The sequence below is a fragment of the Struthio camelus genome, chromosome 24 (genome assembly GCF_040807025.1).
Source record: "Struthio camelus isolate bStrCam1 chromosome 24, bStrCam1.hap1, whole genome shotgun sequence".
NCBI lineage: Eukaryota > Metazoa > Chordata > Aves > Struthioniformes > Struthionidae > Struthio > Struthio camelus.
In genome coordinates, this window is record NC_090965.1 from 8,269,528 (window position 1) to 8,287,667 (window position 18,140).

The window sequence follows — 18,140 nt, forward strand, 5'->3', positions numbered from 1 at the left end:
CCCGGGAACAGCTCCCGGCCCCGGCTGCACCGGGACAGGCGTCCGCGCACCCGGCGTTGCGGGCGCTAGCCAAAGGGGCGCACCGCGTCCGCTCAGCGCCCTCCCTGCCTCGTTTCTGCGCGCCATAAACCCGTCATCTGCACCAGAACTACAACGTAACGCAACAAAAGGCGGTAACGAGAGGCCGCCTCCACTTTAATTAACACCGAACCGCATAGCTCGTTTGTGCTCTCTTCCCGGCCGCGGTAGAGCCGGAAACCGGCCGTTCCCTGCCGCGGCCGCGCGTTTTGCCCGTTCTCCTGCCTCCGTCTCCCTGGCTCTCTCCCATTCCAACTTTCCAGAACGGGACCATTAAGCCTGCCAAACGAAGCGACTAAGACCGCTGCTAGCATGTCGCGCTGCCTCGTTATCCCAGTCTTTCCCTTGCAGGCATCCCAAGGGCAGATTGAAATTCTGACCTAGAACCAGCGAAGATATCGAAAACGTGGAGGAACAGGAGACGGACGCCTGCGCACTGCCGCAGCCCGCTGCCGCCACGGTGCCAGGGTACGTTTCGCCCCACGGCACGGCCAGAGGCACCCGCTCACCCCTGCACAAGGCCCGTACGGGGACAAAAAGGCCACTGAAACCCAATGATTAAATGACGGGAACGACATCCCGCCCGGCAGCCTAGCCGCAGGCCCAAGCGCGGAAGGGAGGACGCGAGCTTGAGTCGATCACGCCGAGGCCGACCAGCGCCCGCTAGGAAACCAAGAATTATTGAAGTGTTGCGCATCGGGTAGCGGACAACGCAGCACGGCAGCGGGAGCCCTCGGTGATTTTCTATCTGATGTCATTTGGGGAAAATCATCTTCTTCCAGCTCCGCTCCCTGGGAGCGCGCAACAAATATTGGTGTTTTCAAGGCGTTTAATGAACCATCAGCAAACTTTGTCTCTTTTCACTCGCTATTCGTCTTGACCCTAGTTATAATTGCGGCGCAAGGGTTAGGGGACGAAGACGCTGCCACCAGTAAGTTCTTTTCTGACGTTCACTTGAAGGCGTACGTTACTCACGTTAACCAGGTGCCGCGGGCAGACCTTGCTTCCCTAGTTCCCTTCGAGGCTCGGCCAGTCTCACACAAACACATACATTAGCAGAAACACCAACCGCCCGCTCAAAGTCTTACTTTTGCCATGCCAGATCTATCTAGGATCAGCTGACAAGTGCCTTGCAAAATCACTTCTCCGAGCACTGACGTGGGGAACTGTCATCCTTAGCGAGAGGCTATTTGCTTCTGGAAAAGAAAAGCGGAGTTTACGCTTTCTGCTTCCAAACAGCCGCTACGATACCCTGCAAACAATCTTCTTGTTCCAGGGTGTTCTCCTCACCCTCTTCCTTTTCTTTTTTTGGAATATAATGGAGCTAAATATGAATGCTGCCAAAGGAAGAATTATTGAGGTTTAAGTGAATCTATAAGATAGCTTGAAAGTGAGCTCTTGACTAGAGCCTTTATCTCATTGACTTGCTGGAATGGTTCTTTTTTATCATACTATTTATGGCAACAGCCCTAACGGAGATAAATAGGTCTATAGACAATAACATACTTGCAGCGAGCAGCATATGGAAGCGTCTTGCAGGTTTCAAATCCCACTGGGCTGAAGAGACTCTTTAACAATCTCCTCGAGGCCTCTGCCTGCTCCCAAAGAGCACTGGCTTTAAAAGAGCAGGAGCTAAAAGTCTCTCGTTCTCTAATACAGAGAAAGAGAATTGGCAAGGAGGGCAAAACCCAGGCTGGAGGGACACACGAGAGGCGCAGGGCACGGGACAAGCTGCTCAGCTTCTCTCTCATTGCTGCTCAGGAGGCCACGGCGTGAACAAAGCAATTTTGCAAAAAGACAAGTACTTTCCCCTTCCCGGGTTTCTTTAGCACCTTCTAAAATTTCCGGTGCCCTGGATTCCTTAAAACTTGGTGCAACACACGTGCTGCCCACAGCTACCACCTAACCAAGCTCCTGTGTTAGGACTGGTGTTACCTGCTGCTCCGCTGCTGAAGTCCTTGGCCTGCTGCCAGCGCATTGCTCGTGTTTACGGACACCACTAAAGCTAACCCGATCCAGACAGGCCTTTACCGCAGGCATGACCGACTCCTGCTTTTACCTCCAGAGCTTACTAATTTAATCCTCACAGATGGCTCATTCATGAGCATCGTTACTCTTAAATTGCAAGTATGGAGATGTGTAAGTGCACCGCCGTACAGCAGAGCCTCAATCACCAACTCAGGCCTTTAGATGCAATAATAAATAACGATCATCTAACGAGAGGTTTACATAATAAAACATAATGAACAGTTTATTCCAGGACAACTCAGATACTTTTACTTTTCCTTCCTTACTGGCTGAAGAGTTCTGAAAACTTTTCTGGCTCCCCGGTAGCTCAGCAGCCGCACGAGCTCTCCTCTGCCCCCACCCTTTCGTCAGGGCTCAGGAACACCGCGCGGCAGCACAGCCTGACCTGCAAGCTCTCCACTGCGCAGAGAGGCGGCTGGGCCACCTGGCAGGAGCAAAACGCAAGCATTAGAGGAGAGAGATGACAAATAAGTACAAACACTCCAGCACTTCAGGCCTCCACACAAACACGACAGAGGCCTCAGGAACAGTGAAATAAACTCAATTATTTACAGCTAAAAAACGATCATTGCTCCAAGCAGGCCAGGAAAGTGGAGAAACTCAAAGGAGGGTTGAGGAAATACCATCAGGGAAGAAACTCTCGCTGGGAAGAGGCTAATGCCGAAATGTCATGGCCAAAAGGGCAGAGGAAACGATGCTTTTCTCTCCTCTCGACATTGAGGGTTTTCTCTCTGCAAAATGAAGATAACAACCTTTACCTGCTTCCCAGGTGGTTTATGAGATTCAGTTCATTAGCGCTGGGAAAGCGCTCGGTGATCCTGGCAGAGGAGCTGCGGGAGGGCGCTACGGAGCGGCGCCGAAGGCACGTGCTGATGGATGCTCCGCGCAGCTGCTTTTCCAGTGTGACCCGCTCGTAAACCTGCCTTGGGCACCAGTAGTGCCACCATGTCCAAACTGCTGCACCAAGGTATCTAGGGATTCCTGAAAAAATCCCCGTTTCTGCTGCATCCACATCCGGCCCTTGGCGAGCTGATGCTTTTGTACCCTTACAGCACAACTCACCAGAGCACCTACAGGCGTGCGACTCAGGTCGGACTGCAGCGTTCGCCACAAACGCCGCTGGGGCCTTTTGTTAAAGCGAGGGGACGGGGAGGCAAGGGAAGGGGACGTGCTTTGCTCAAGGTCAGGCGGGGCAGCGGCGGCCCTGCAGGACAGGGCAAAGGGCTGCGAATCCAAACGGACCAGGCTCCCTCGGACAAGGCAGAGCGGCAGGGAAGATGTTCAGACCACGACAGCACGGACGGCGCTTAGCTGCAGGACAGGCTTGCCCGAGCGCAGGAAAGCCCAGCGCCTCTGCCCCGTCGTGCTGCGAGCCGCCACGGGCGCCCGGTGCAGCCGCTCTCAGCGCCCGCGCAGCGCCGGGCCCGGGAAAGCGAGCCGGGTGCTTCGTGCCAGCGCTTCGCTGAGCCCCCCCAGATGCCGCAAGGACCCCTCGCGGATCACACGAACCCCGACGAGCGCGGGAAGCCCATTTACACCCCAAGCGCAGAGGTCCCTAATCCAGGCCAGATTTTGCAGCCGAGCCTTCCTTTCTTGCTTCTCACCCTCCCAACACCTGCTGCTTCGGCATGTGGCCAAGCGCTATTGTGCGGCGCCCTGAACTCTGCCTCTGCCTCCGCCCCGATTTCCATGCATTTAGCGGAGCCGCTTTGCTAGCTGGCACGAGGCCGGAGGGATTTCTATTCCTCTGCTCCAGGATCCGCTAGGTTTGCCCCTCCTCCCCGAGCCGGGGTCGCCTCGTCCCCCTTCCGCTTTAGGAAGTGATCGTTAGGATTGCAGGGGAGAAAAAGAAGGAACACAAACACCTCTTGAATTCAGAGCGCGTTTCCCAGAGCTCCCAGAAGAAAACCCGGAGCCCTTTGTGCCCGTTACGTGCTGCGGGGCGGCCGGCATCGAGCTCGCCCACAGCCCCGCGAGCCACCGGGCTCGGCTGGAGCAGATATTCTCTGACCTTTCCATGCAGAAGTTAAATATCTCTTCCAGCTACGTTTAATAGGGTTTTGTGCTCTGCTCCGTTACCGTGCTGTAACCTCACTGTAAATGAAGTCCCACTCGTATCAATCTGCTTGTGCCTCTGGAAATAGCCCGTTAATCAGGAGAGACCAGCGACTTGGGTGACTGGTAGGAGCGCGCACCAGGCGAGGTCCCTGCTCCCACCGGTCTATGTTCTGCCTTTCTGTTGTGTCCCATGACACCCTCTCTCCGTGCCCCGTGCATTCCTCCTCTCCTAAGGACGGGCTTCGTCCTCTATTACTTATTTACAGGAGCTCAGGGATTTTCAGTGGCATTCGCACAGCAATGCGGGACATGGCCCAGGAAGAGAAGAATGGATTTAAGGAACCTCAGTCTAATTTGTTTTTGCAAAGATTACGTGGGAGGTGCTAGGTAGGCTTCGGGGCTGCTTTCATCCTTGCCACCACCAATTTAAACCAAACAGCCAAGGCTGGACTTACGCGTGGTGAAGCGTGCACCAGCCGCAGTGCGGGTCCCCCGAGCTCAGGCACTCCCCGCAGGTCGTGTATTGCTCGCAGGACTCAACAGGCACCCGGGACACCTGGAAAGGAAGCAAACACACATGTTCAGCGCCTTGTCACTGCACAATGAGAGCATAAAACAAAGAGCAGCTACAGGACCTACAGAGCAAGTGTTATTTGAGTAATACAAAAGCAATTCAGAGTTTAATGAATTAATTTTAACACCTGTGCAGAAGTCAGCCAACGATAGGAAATATTACAGACTGAGTCACAAAGCCATCCTGTCGCTTCGGCAAAGCTACAGTGACTCAAAGGTACATCTGAGGGTACGATCTCGGAGGCTTGAATCCCCACGCTGCACTCTACTCTCACTCGAAAAAATCCTCCTGGCCGCTTTGCCCAGCGACGTTGCCGGAGGGGGGCAGAGTCCTCTCCCCCCGGTTTACGGCTTGCCGTGGTACACGCAGACTGGGGAGAGCTGCTGCAGCGAGGACAGCCGGCAGCGAGCAATCTAGCACTCATCATTCGCTCTCCCAGCAGCCAAACCCCAGGTAACAGGGACTGAAGGAAACCTCCGTTAGGGGCACGGCCTCCCGCGCCCGTTCGCGGGCTCGGCGGCCCACCTGCGCCGAGGCCGCGCTTGGGTTTAGACGGTCTGACGTGGCGCGCCTGGCACGTTTGCAGGAGCACCCTACCCCTAAGCAGGTAACCATGGTCAGCACGGTTTTACACGCATACTGTCAAGTGCTTTGACGCACTTGCATTCCTGTTATCAAATACTGCAATAATTATCACTGCCTATCACGCCAGCAGAGACGCAGATGTGCTCTTTACACTAAACGCCGACGCGCAGCCAGGGCTGAGCGCCCCCGAGGCCGGCGGGACGGCCCTGCACGACACCGCAACGCCGGCGAAGGAGCTCGCTAACATACGCTATTCTCCCCCCTTCCCCAAGGATCCGCCTCTACCGAGCGCGCAGGAGCGACCCTGCCTTGCGCCGGCTGCTGCCTCGAGCGTCTGCACAAAGACACTTGCCACCACTACGACAGAATGGGAAGTCCTAAACCAGCAGTTTGTTGTGACAACTCTGCATTGGTTTTACGGTGATGCAAGGTGTCAGCAACAGTGAATCTGCAGGAGTCCACGTGGCCGCAGCTCTAGCGGTAACTTAACACTCGGGCAAAACGCCGTGGAGCTGGGGCTTTACGCATCAGGAATTAAAGAGACCCTCTGTACTTAAGAAGCAAAATGCAAACCTGAAAGCAACCCACTTCCCGCCTGGTTTGGGAACCCGCAAACCACTTGGTTGTACGTTTAAGGCTTTAGCAAAAAGGAGGAAAAACGGAAAGGCAAATATTCAAGGAAAAAGGAGTCCTTGTGTTAGAGATGACAGTGAGCAGAAAAAAAGCAGCTTTTATCTTTTAAGGAAACAGCAAAAAACCCTGCATGCCCAAGCAGGCCCGAGCAGAACGTCTCTGATTCCCGTTGCAGCTGGCCTCTCCCCGGGACGTCCGCCCGCGGGGCTCCCTCCGCCCTCCGTCCCCGCAGCGCCCCCGCGCAGCGGGACCAGCCTTTCGGGCCCCCCGTGAGTGATGCCTGCAACTGGCCGAGAACGAAGCCGCCCGCTGCCTTGCACTCGCTCTGCCCGTCACAGCGGCGCGCGGCCCGCAGCAGCTGGGGCGCGCGGGCCTGAAAGGCAGCAGTGTCTCCGCCGACAAAGGCCACTTTCACGCCAAGTGCTGTTGATATAGTGAGAACCCAGTTCCTCTCTAAACACGACACCAATAGGGCTGCTATTCTTCTTGTTTCCTGAGCCCTACTCAACAGCTTTTCCTACTACAAAAATTGCGTGCATCTGCAGGGATATAGATTTTTTTTTTTTAGCGGGGCCAAAGTCCATGGGACGCACGCAGCTAAGCCCGGAGAAAACGTAACAGCAAAGGGGCCCCGGCGCCTGAAGCGCAGCGCAGGGTACCTGTCGGACGCGGGGCAGAGCCAGGTCCGTTTGCACGCCTTCAGCGCGGGACGGCTCCGCGGGGAGCTCGAGCTTAGAAACGGAAGAGAGAAACGCAGGATGAAGGAATAGCGCGGAGGTGCAAAGAAAGGGCTCGAGAGCGCTGCGCCTCATTCTTGGCTGCAAAAGGCTTCCGGTCTCTGCACCTCGCGCGGCCACCTCTAACATGCGTTTACCCGTTCGGTCTACGGAGAGGGCAAGCGCTGAGGGCAGGAACAGCCTCTCGGGAAAGATTTATTTCTGCAGAACCTGCTACGCTAGGGATGCGGCTCTTAAGGTGCTTTTACTATAAACATAATAGAAAATATAGCACTACATACAACACACGTTCGTTATCAAGCAAAATCAGCCCAGCTATAAACAGGACAAGGGTAGGGTGCTGGGTGCCAGAGCCAACTAACGGCTTAACAATACAAGTTTTGTGTTTTGGGCTGTGCTGGAGGCAAAGACCGCCGCTTGAAGGACTACCCTTGCCGCGGGGAGAGGCTGGTGAAAACGGCAGGCAGAGGAGTCTGCACCAGTTTGCAGGCGAGGGTTATGAACAACCTGGCTCTTGGCTGCCCAGCAAGCAGGGAGAACATCTTCCGAAGCGGGGAACCACCAGGGAGCCACGGATTTAATCCTATCGGGGAGCCGGAGCGTCTCCCTCTGCCCACTTACGAATTTCAAAGTCGCAGGCATTCTTCATAAAAATTAATGCCAGAAAACCTGTATTGCTTCAATACCAAGGCCACTTTCACACGAGGAAGCTGCAGAAAGATTATGAACAGAAGTCATTTAAACATTCAAATGCAAGAAAAACGTTGGGTTTTTTGTTTGCAGTATTTGCCCAGCTTTCACAATACTAATGTTATCAACCATCCCTACAACCTAAATATCTAAAAGATTCCATCACTCCATTTCATTTTAATGGAAAAAACAAGAGAAATCCCACTAATAGTAGGATATTTCCATGTCTATCGCATACCTATTGTGAACACACAAGACTGAAAGCTGTTTCCATCAGAGATCACATAGTGGGAAAGCTCAGATTCCCTTCCTCGTTCGGAGGGCAGGGTGGAAAAACTCTTGGCTTTAAGTTTTTTCAAACTCTTCTCTGCCAGCCTAATTATCATGGCGAGACTAAAGCATTTGTGTATGTGAAACACTGCGCTAGGAGAGAGCAGAAGATAAGGCACACCACGCTGCAGACATGTGGCTGTCTGCAGACGGAAGGAAAAACACCATGGATCACTGCCGACTCGGGGAAAAAAAGCTCGCCAAGAGCCAACGAGATCAGACAGAGAAATGAAGGATTCCAGGGAACGTTAAAAACTAAACGTGGGGCAAAAGGATACAGCAGCAGCCTGGCAAAGCCCCCAAGGGGGTCAGAAGCTCCAGCCATAAACCCTGGACGGTGGCAGCTGGAGGCTCCGTGCCTTGCCGGAGACCAAGGCTTGATTTCTTCATTCATTTTCAGCACAGACAGGCTAGGAGACAGCAGACTTGAAGCTTGAGAGCTTTTCCCCCACCACCCCCTTTCACCACAATTGTCAGGCGAAAGCAAAAGCAGAGGGTGCCTGCTAAAAAGCAGCTGAAAAGAAATGGTAAGAGAATGAGAGGCACTCGGGCACCCCGACCGACCGAGCGCGTGGGGCACCCCGACCGACCGAGCGCGTGGGGCACCCCGACCGACCGAGCGCGTGGGGCACCCCGACCGACCGAGCGCGTGGGGCACCCCGACCGACCGAGCGCGTGGGGCACGAGCGCCTTCCAGCTCCGCAAGACCGATGCAACTAACGCTCCTTGCTCTGGTCTATTTGTGCTCTCATCTTCACCAGCCCCGGGACAACTCTGCGCCAAGCAAAGCAGTTTATTTAAAAAGGGCTTTGGTTTTCACTATTTAGTTTTTAAATGCAAATGCTTCTCTTTATTTACATTACAGAAGACAGGTCACAGAAGTGCTCCTGGCACTCCAAATAAACATCTGAGAAGGTCTATCATCATTTCAGGAGTGTATTTTTGCAACCCCAGACTAAGCCCCAAGAAAGCTCTGTTGTCTAAACCGACGAACTTATTCACCGAGCACGAAGCTGTGCTGCATCCCGAGAGCAGAGGTCTCGACCTCCGCCCTCATCTCGCGGCACAAGCAAATCTCGGAGCAAAGCTTGAGCTTTCTCAAGTGGATGCTAATTTTCGATGCCCTGAGACCTCTGTTCCAGCTATCAGAAACACGGGGCCAGAGGTCCTGAAGCCAAGCAGAGGCACGCCGAACTCACGGCTGCTTTCCCGAATGCCAACTCAAATCCTGCAGCCGCACGCGTGCACGATGGACTCCTGCCTCCCTGCACCAACGGGGCCACGCGGGGGTACCTCCGCTGAACCAGGCAGCGACTCAGTTCAGGGATGACAAGGACATCCCACGCTCCATGCTGGTGCTGTTGCAGCATGTGCAGGGCGCCAAAGGGATTTGGCGGAGCCAAAGACCCACGCGTGCGAAGGACAACGGCCAAGAAACCAGCCCCCGGGCAGTTGTCTTCCGCCCACCAGCGGTGCCCCGCTCCGCCAGCCTGGCGGCTACTTCTCCTCCTCCTGTCCGCGCGCAAGCACTGCTGCTGAGCTTTTCACCTCCCTGTTCAAGAACCTACTTCTCAATAATTAAATTATAAAGTCTCACTACTGCTTTCCTTGACTGCCTGACCTACGGGACATTAGCAACAACAACAAAAATCAATACAGACTCTCCAAATTTCTTAGAACAAAATACGTGAACTAAAACTTCGCAAGACCCCAGAGAAAATTAAAACACAAGTGCAAGAATCTGGTTCCAAATAAATAAGTACATACATAAACAAACAAAACAGTTTCTGCAGGTTACGCCTGCTGCCGGTACAGGTCCCTGACCTCTGTGACTAGGAGCTGGCCCGCAGGGCGTCCCGTCGGTACGGCACGCTGCCTGGAGACCCACTGGGGCAGCGCAGTTCAAACAGAAAATCTATCTTTAATGACTTCAGGGAGTGCGGTAGAGATGCCAACTAGTTCAACGTAATTAAAGCTATCTATCACTCAGTGAGCAGGAGCCCAGAGTTGATGAACTTTCCGATGAGACTTTTTTCTTTCCTCCATTCGTGAAAGAGCTCCATTTTGTGCTGCCGCAGGAGACGTGAAAAAGTGTGGGAAGGAGCAAGGAGGACTCATCTGTTCCAGCTGCTAATGTGCCAGGGTGCCAGCAGGTGACAGGGCTGGCGAGAATACAGTCAAACTTTCTCAGAGGTTTGTAAGAGTCTGACAGACTCTTCTTCCCACTGCTTTGTCTCCCACCTCGTCAAACAGTATTGTTCTGAGCTTAAGCCCTTTTGGGACAGGGATCCAGCCAAATTAAAAACAAGCACGCAGGCCTGAGAAGCGCTTATTTTTCAGGTGAAAAAGCCAAAGCGCTGTGGGTCCAATCAGTCCTCAACCGTATGAGAAGTCCTAGCTGGAAGTGACTCATTGCCTCGGGCAGACTCCCGAGGGAGGGAGCCGGACGCGCACAAAGCTGGTGTCGGCCGCAAGCGTGGCCGACGCTCCAGCAACGAGAGGGCAGCAGCCAGCGCATCGCACGGGGCAATCGCCAGGACACGCGGGAAGAGAGCAAAGGAGACACGTTTTAACTGAAGAGCATCGGGGGACTTCCCAGAAACGCAGCTGCTCTGCTTGCTGAGCAGCCTGCTCAGGCAACGCGCCCATTTGAAATGGCACTGAACAAAGCACCTGCAAGCGCACGAAGGAACGACCTGGCTGAGAGAGACGCGAGACACAAGGCAACGCATCCGCTTCCCTCCTCCGCTGCGGCAGCCGCGACAGCGAGCACGCTACTTTCAGGGCGGTCGTCCGGGTTGTTGAAAACGCTCAGGACAAAACTCCACCCAGCATCTGCTAGCGCAACTCAAGCCTGGATACAGGAACACGTAACCCGACGGGGACGAAGCCATTAGTCACCGCAAAGGATGAAACTACGCTGGCAGGCGAGGCGCAGAGGAGGGGGAGTCCTCGCTGACAGGTGAAGCAGCTACTGCAAGACCCAGCTCTTCTCTCCCACTCAGCTCAGCGGAGGAAGGATTATCAGAGTTACCGAAGGGTTGTCAGAATCAAATCAACGCCTATAACTTTTGGCAGCAAAACAGTGAGTGGGAGAGGGCACAGAGACGACGTTTCCATGACTACAAAGGGATTATTTAATTACAGCGCTGCAGAAGCATGCAGAGAAAGTCCCTTAAACTCTGATCCAAGCAACCTTTTCAATGAGCTTGGCTTTACTGCTGTAAGAACCTCATTAGCATCTTACCAGGACAAGCTGTGTTTAAGCACAGGAGACTGGAGAGCTTTTTCAGCTAGTAATCAGACCTTCTCAAAGCATCCCTCTCTCCTTGGCTCCCGACTGCCCTCTCACTGCCCTCCGTGTACAGGGCTAGACTCCCACAGGAAGTAATGAAAAGTAACCGCAGCCTCCTGTGGGAAGGAAGGGAGAGTGGAAAAATAGCGCGTGTCCCAGAGCGTGGCTTCATCAGGCTGTAAAATCATCCTCAGGCCAGAGGTTCCTCCACCGAATGCAGGGCCAGCGGGCAGGACTGGCGCTTGGAGCAGACTCGCGTTCTGGCAGACGGACCCACGCAGACAAATGCTTTCCTGTGGTTCACCACAACCCAAGTTAATCGCTAGATCAGTATGAAACGTCTGAGCAAGAGCTGTTGGTGTAACACCATGCCTGGTGGAGAGCACATTCCTGCCCCCAGGAGAAGCACAGGATGGTGCAAACCTGGAGGATAAGTGTATCCCAGGTACGTACCGTAGTCCAGAACACACATTACATCCCCCGGAGGGCCCCAATTTCAGCCAAATTTGAGTGGCTGCCTGCCACCCGGGCCAAACCTCGTGCTGTTTTCCCCGAGAGCCCGGGCCCGCCAGAGCTGCCCCGGCTCCGTGTAGCCGGCCAGCAGTCTGGAAACCATCAGCGGCCCACCAAGAGCAGCAGGCTCCCGCCCTGCCGCCGGTGTCTCTGCGCACAGCCAAGTGATGCAGTGTCACATACAACATTTTGGATCGCACACTGTCATTCATATGCCCACCAGCTGCTCAAAGTTAGCCCCCAGCAAGCACGCGTGAGCATACATATGACAACTACTGCTAGAAAGTGGCTCGGCAGCAGCCGCTCTCCCTCGTGCTTTGCACAGACCGTCTGCATCTGGAAGGCGAGGGGCAGGGGACGGGCAGCAGAGCGGCCACGTGCACCCGCTACACACGTCAGATGTGACTAGGGAACAAGCCAGCAGGAGAAGTTCACGTATGTGACATACAAGGTCAGGAAGCAATTTTTTCCTGTGTCCACTGTAGAAATAAAAACTGGAATATTGGCTGAAATATTTACATAGGCTTCTGGAATCAGCAAATGCAGCAAAATACACGGAGTCAATACCGAGGTCAAACCTGACCGCAAACGCACGGTCCTCAGAGCCGCACGCCAGCACTCGCTCACACCAGATTCGCCCGGGACGCTGCTGCCGACGCGCTGGTTCTGCCGAGCACGTCCCTGGTTAGAGATCCCTGTGTGCCCACCTGCACGCACCTCAACTGCCGACAAGGAGATCCTTAGCAGAGCATCCATGTAGTTTGGAGACACTAAGCTGCTCTATTACTTCCAGAGTATCGGATTTATCGATCCAAAGAAACTCTACTTTCCTGGCAAGAAGAGGAGGTAACGTGAGAAATATTTAAACAAATTAATAACAAGGAATGAGGTGCTAAGATGGGGTCTCCATGAAGAAAACTAGGTTGTGCCACAACACATCCATGCATTTTCTCCTCTGAAGAAATAACCATGCCTCTGTGGATCTCCATTTTTGGTTACAGCTACAGCACTTCTAGTCCCTTTCCAGAAAAGGTGCCTTCAATCCCTTCCAAGGGAGCAGAAACACACCTGCTTCACGGTTTGCAGGGTTGGGCCTTCCAGTATTTTCATGGAAACAAGCATGAATTTTACTTCACAACGATGCAAAGATCTGGTTGGGATACCTGAACTTAAGATGGCACGGGAAGCCTTTCCTCCGCGCTCCTGAAGCGGCTGCGTTTCAAACGCCATCGCTCCTGCCAGAATACGTTGCCGTTTTCATTAGAAGAGGCTTTCTCAAAACGTTGGCACAGTCTTCTGACAAACGGCAAGTAGCACAGCACGACCACCCTGCAACGGCCACCCAGCCAACGCGGCACTTCCTTTGTGCTGCACTGATTAGTCCGGGCCTCGGGGGAACTAATTAATACGGATAAAAGGGGAGCAGCTTTCCAAAATTTCTGGGCTCAGGTGGGGATCAATCCGACACCGCAAACTTTTATCTCACATCAGTTCACGGCCTCTTCGTTCACCGCTTCGCTTTGCTGCCATGTAACTTACAACATGCTCCCTGCAGCCATTTAAAAGTTTTAACAGAAGCTTAGAAAATTAATTAAGGTGAATAATTATAAAGAGCGCACTTCTCTCCCTCTCTGTTTTGTAGGTAAGTGGCAAAAATAGAATTCCGAATAACTCGAGTTATAACCGATGTAATTAGGTGTTCGGCAAACGCTTACAATTGGGCTGCGCTTATTAAAATTACTGTTTTAGTCAGAACGTTGCCAGAGAATCATTAACAGCACAATGGTTTGATTCCCGGGAACGCTAATTAGACTCGGACTCCCCACAGCTCCGGGGATCCCCGACTCCGGCGCACCTCAGCCGTGCGCTCGGCACCGCAGGTGCCCGCGTCGCGATGGCCCAGCCGGCGCTTCCTCGGTGTTTCGCGGCCGGAGGAAGCGCCGATGCGCGCCGGGGAAAGCCTGGGCACGGCCGACAACGCCTCCGAGCCCCGGAGGGGTGGAACAGGCGGCTCCGCGGTGCGAAACACCCCGGCCCCTTCCCCGCAGCGGGGGGTCGGGTTCAACGCGCGGACTCAGGTGTTTGCTGGTCTGCAGGGGTCTCTCTGGTGGGACGGCAAAGGTTGGGGGAGGCAAAGGCATCTTTGGCTCTGTCGCTTCCTTCTAGGAGGAAGGGTCTCTGTGCACTTTATGGAAATTTCCTCCTTTGTGCCATGCAACGCTCTGCAAGGCTCGAGGCAGAGAAAAATCTAGGTTTCTCTCAGTTCTGCTGCACAGTGCACGCAAATCTGAACAGGAACCGGCCGTGCTGTCTTTAGCACTGACGCTGGTATGGTCAAGAGAGGCACAGCTGTGAACATCTGCAGCCTGAGCTACAGCAGGGCAAACCTCCCCTCCCGCTGCCTCCAGCGGCAAGGCCATCCCCGCAGTCTTGCCCCCTCTGGGGCTTTCTGCTCCCAGGCTAGTGGCACCGAGACAAATCCCACTATTGCAGAGCCCAGCCACACCAACGCAACTCGCTCCATCTTGAAATCAAAGCCTGTGCTAAGCGCGTGCACCAGAAGAGACGCTCGGTCAGCGCCCCGCTGCACATCCCTGCCCCACCGCATCAGTTAGGAGCGGCATCCCTGCGCCATGAGGAAGGTTTCCAGAATAAAGACCCAAAGAGCCCTGTGATGGGGTAACGCCTGGAAGCGTGCAAACCTCGGAAGGCCCGGCAGCGCCTGTCTGGAAACACCCAGAGCACTGCTAAACACCCACCAGCCGAGCAGCTTTTTATACTGTTTTGGCAATGCTGGAGGCCTCAGAGCAGATGTCAATGAACTCTGTGCGTCAGGGAAGTGAACTCCATGATCTGAAACGTCGACTTCGAGATCTGCTGTGAAAGACCTGAATCCAAGCGATGTGTGTCACAGGATGCTCAGCGCCTGCTGCTTGCGATTGCCTTCAGCCTTCTGTTTCTCCTCTCTCCCCATGAAACCACATGCTAGACAGCAGAGGCCCCTTCCCCCAAACTGCTAGCCTAGAACTCATGAATTCAGCTAAGTTGTTAAAAAGGATTATGGCATACTAAGATAAAACAGAGGAGTTTAAAATGACAAACAGACTCCTAAATGGGATTAGAGTCTTAATGAAAACAGTAATGAATGAATGAGGCAACCAAATATTACCCATTAATATTAGACGGATAGATTAGATCCCTAGGCACTGCATTTAAAGACGACATGAAATTACTTCAATTACTCTACATCGATAAATAACAAGGCTATATTTACTGTTAAAACACATCCTCCCCCTCCCCCTGGCTTGCTTTGGCTTTTCTTTCCCAGGAGGGAGAAGAGATCATTTAGAGGCTGAAAAAAAGGCATCAGGGCTGCAAGCTTCCTCCATTCCCTCCTTTCCAAAGGAGACCCAAAGTGGCCAGCGTTAACAGCACGCCTGTTCTCGGGCACCTGCTGCAGAGGGCTGGTCCCGTTAGCCTCCACTACTACTATCGACACCATCACTTCAGTCCCTGCATTTATGCCCCTTTATGCCCCAGCGAGCAGGATGCTCACGGCATCCGCCTGCCTCAGGAACCCCCTCTACCTACGCTGGCTGATGGTTACAGCTGCTCGGAGCCCTCCTCACCACACAAGGAACGCGAGATTAACCTGATCAGAGGCCTCTTCTAATGAGGACATCACAGATGGGTAGCTCCTGGGTGTTTGGTGGCATTTACTTATTAATGATGAAAGCTGATGCTGGTAAAGGCAACGGCAACAAGAGACCCTCACCCTTGCATCCCGGCGTCCAGCCCTTGCAGAACTGAGGCCAGTCATCTGTTTTTCGGGTTCAGGAAGCCCCCAGAGGATAGGTTGCTGCTAGGAAAGCTGCAAAACACTGTTTCCAGCTCTGCTGCCCTGGATTTTGAACCTTTTCGGTTGCTGGAGCTAGGCACCTGAATGGAAGTCTTCTCTATGTGATTAGGGCCACCCCTTGGCAAAGGATGTGCTCAGAGCTGGATGGCCAACCTATTTGAGATGATAAACAGCACGAGATTGATTGTAAGCACACATACTTAGGTGCCACAAGTCACTGATATTTTGTCATTACGGGATCTTAAATGGCTTTGCAAAAACTTATTCAGTCTCATAACTTATCAGCGAACTAGAAAAGTATTATAAAATGTCTCAGTTTAGAGCTACGAGGAAGAGCGGCTTGCAGAAAGAATGCAAAGCCAATTGCAAATTGCTAGAGGTATAGCAAGCCGTAGGACCCCAGGTCCTTGCTCCAGTCATCAGATACATCATCTCATGTTTTCTTAGAAAGAAAACTGAAACAGCCCACCTCCTTCCCCTCAGCCGGGATGAACTCTTTTGGGGAAATGTCGTATGCTGGCTGAACAGAACGCCTGTTGCTCCGTCTGAAATAGCGCTGAGCGCGGAGGAGTTACGAAGGGTGAGAAAGCGGGAGGGCAGGAGGGGCAAGGGGGATGTGTGCGGTAAGCAGATATAAATTAACTCTCAGGAAAGGCAGCAATACCAAGTCCTTGTGCTTTCCCACCCTGAAACGGCTGGTGAAGCAGGAAAGTGAAAAGGGAAGAATGTGCCGAGCTCTTCCCACAGCTCAGGGGATGGATGACCTTTCCAATGCTACACCTGTATAAATCTTATTTAATGAAATAATAAAAAAAAAAAAAAAGACTACATGAAGGTTTAATCATTCCCTGCAGCAGATTTACATTGAAAACAAAGTCTGTTCAGACAGCGGTTGGTTTACATAACAGCCCTTTAACATTCCTTTCCTAAATACTAGGGTGACTCCTGACCAGCTAACCACAAGATGAGTGATAGGAGCCCTTGAAACCAATGGCCAGTTGCCAAGATGGAGGCAATGAAATAGCGCTCCTCTGGGGTTTACTTTAAACACACAATTAGGGGTTTCGGTAGGTCACAAGTCACAACATGGTGGTTTTCGCCCTTCAAAGCTTCCCTACAACACTCCCATCCTTTGGGACCCAACTTCAATTTTCAGTGCCACCACCCAAGTCAGCACTTTAAATATCCACTTCCCCTCCCCTCACACACCGCAGAGCAAACACTGTGGCTTGGAAGCGCCCCTGGGAAACTAGGGAGACTAACCAAGGACCTCCCATAATCTGAAATAAAAGCCGGAATAGCTTTTGTGGCCAGAAAAGGTTGAGCAAAGAATTTCGTTGTCATCTTTACCTGCTTTTCCTCAGGCTGCTGTTTTACTGCCTGGGAGAAGCAGAATCAAAGAGCAGCTCTGAAGCCATGGCATTGCTTCGATGAGAGGCAGAGGCAACGGGCTGTAGTTATAGCTCCGAGCTTTATATATAAACTTCAGAACTGCTGCATTAACGTTCACAGTGCTGCAATGTTAAGTCACTTGTCCCTAGAAGCCGCATCAGGCCCTGTTGTGAACACTATCTTTGACATCAGTATCTCACCATCCGGATACAGCACTCGAAACAGTGTCATTCTGGGCAAGGAAACTCCTCTCTGCTCCATCAGAGCCTGAGAAGCATCTGCATGTACTTCCGTAAATGTAATTGGCATCAGCATAATAATAGACTCTACAAACTGAAACAAAGATCCTGCAGACTGCTGCTGAGACTACCTACACAACAGCTCTAGGAAAGACTATGGGGGTGAATGGACTCTGACTGAAATCACAAAATAAACTAGCTTGCATGAAAATCGGTAGCACTCAATTTCCAATGAGACTCAAAACCACAGGGCGGATCCTCATAACTCTCTCAATAAAATCGTAGAACTCGTTGCTACAAAAGGCAAAAAGCGTTGGCAGTACTGGGACACGCTCTGGAAGATGGGTTCATTGGCACCAATCTCGGACTCCGGAACGCCCAAGTGCGCAAGGATGCGCAAGGGCGGCACTGCTACGTGTGCGCCCTGCTGCTTCTGCTCTTCCTGGGAAACCTGCTCCCGAGAGGCTGCAGGGAACCCAAACAGGGGTTCTTCGGCTCTTACGGCAAACTTGCTTCTGTTAATATTTCTAAGCAAAATGTACTTGCTAGCATTGTTTTTCAGCCGGATTGAGAAGAGAATCTCCTGCAGGTGGCAAATCCCCATCTGTTTAATGGGCAACAGAGGTGGAAGGGGATCGCTCCTCTCCTCAGCTGCCTTCCTGCTGGAAGCCTGGACAAGAGCAGCTGCTGGAAGCGCTCTTCTCTGCGGGATAGCTGGCAAGGGACAGGGTTAATAGGCCCACTCCATGTGTGACCTCTCTTCCCTCTCGCCGAGGGGCTTCTAATTACCAGGCAACAAACAGAAAGCAGGGCAGCCCGCAGAGTCGGCCGGACCCCGCCGGCCAAGCCCTGCCCTTGCTGATCCATCGATCGCAACCCGCTGGGCTAAAGGGATAGCTTCTCCCATGGGTTGAGCCTTAGGGCTCCGGGAAAGCCAGCGTCTCACTCTCCACTCAAACACGCAGCAAGCTAATCAAGGCCAAAAACGTCCTGGAAAAATGGGAGCATCAGCAGGTCCCTTCCTCCAAAAAGGAGAGTAGCTTGGGGAGGCCATGAATAAATAATGCTGCTAATGAAAAGACGCCTGCACAGCTACCGCGACGTGGAGGAAGCAGACCGATGACTCTAT

At 53.0% G+C, this 18,140-nt stretch overlaps 1 protein-coding gene across 2 annotated transcripts in view; it reads right to left on the reverse strand.

Annotated features, from left to right (window-relative positions):
* Window positions 1-18,140, reverse strand: part of PLXNA2 (plexin A2) — a 189,990-nt gene that overhangs the window by 67,337 nt on the left and 104,513 nt on the right. For both annotated transcript variants that reach the window (XM_068918140.1, XM_068918141.1), the window contains exon 5: window positions 4,620-4,720. In XM_068918140.1, coding sequence (XP_068774241.1) covers window positions 4,620-4,720 — 101 coding nt within the window. The remainder of the gene's footprint in view (window positions 1-4,619; window positions 4,721-18,140) is intronic.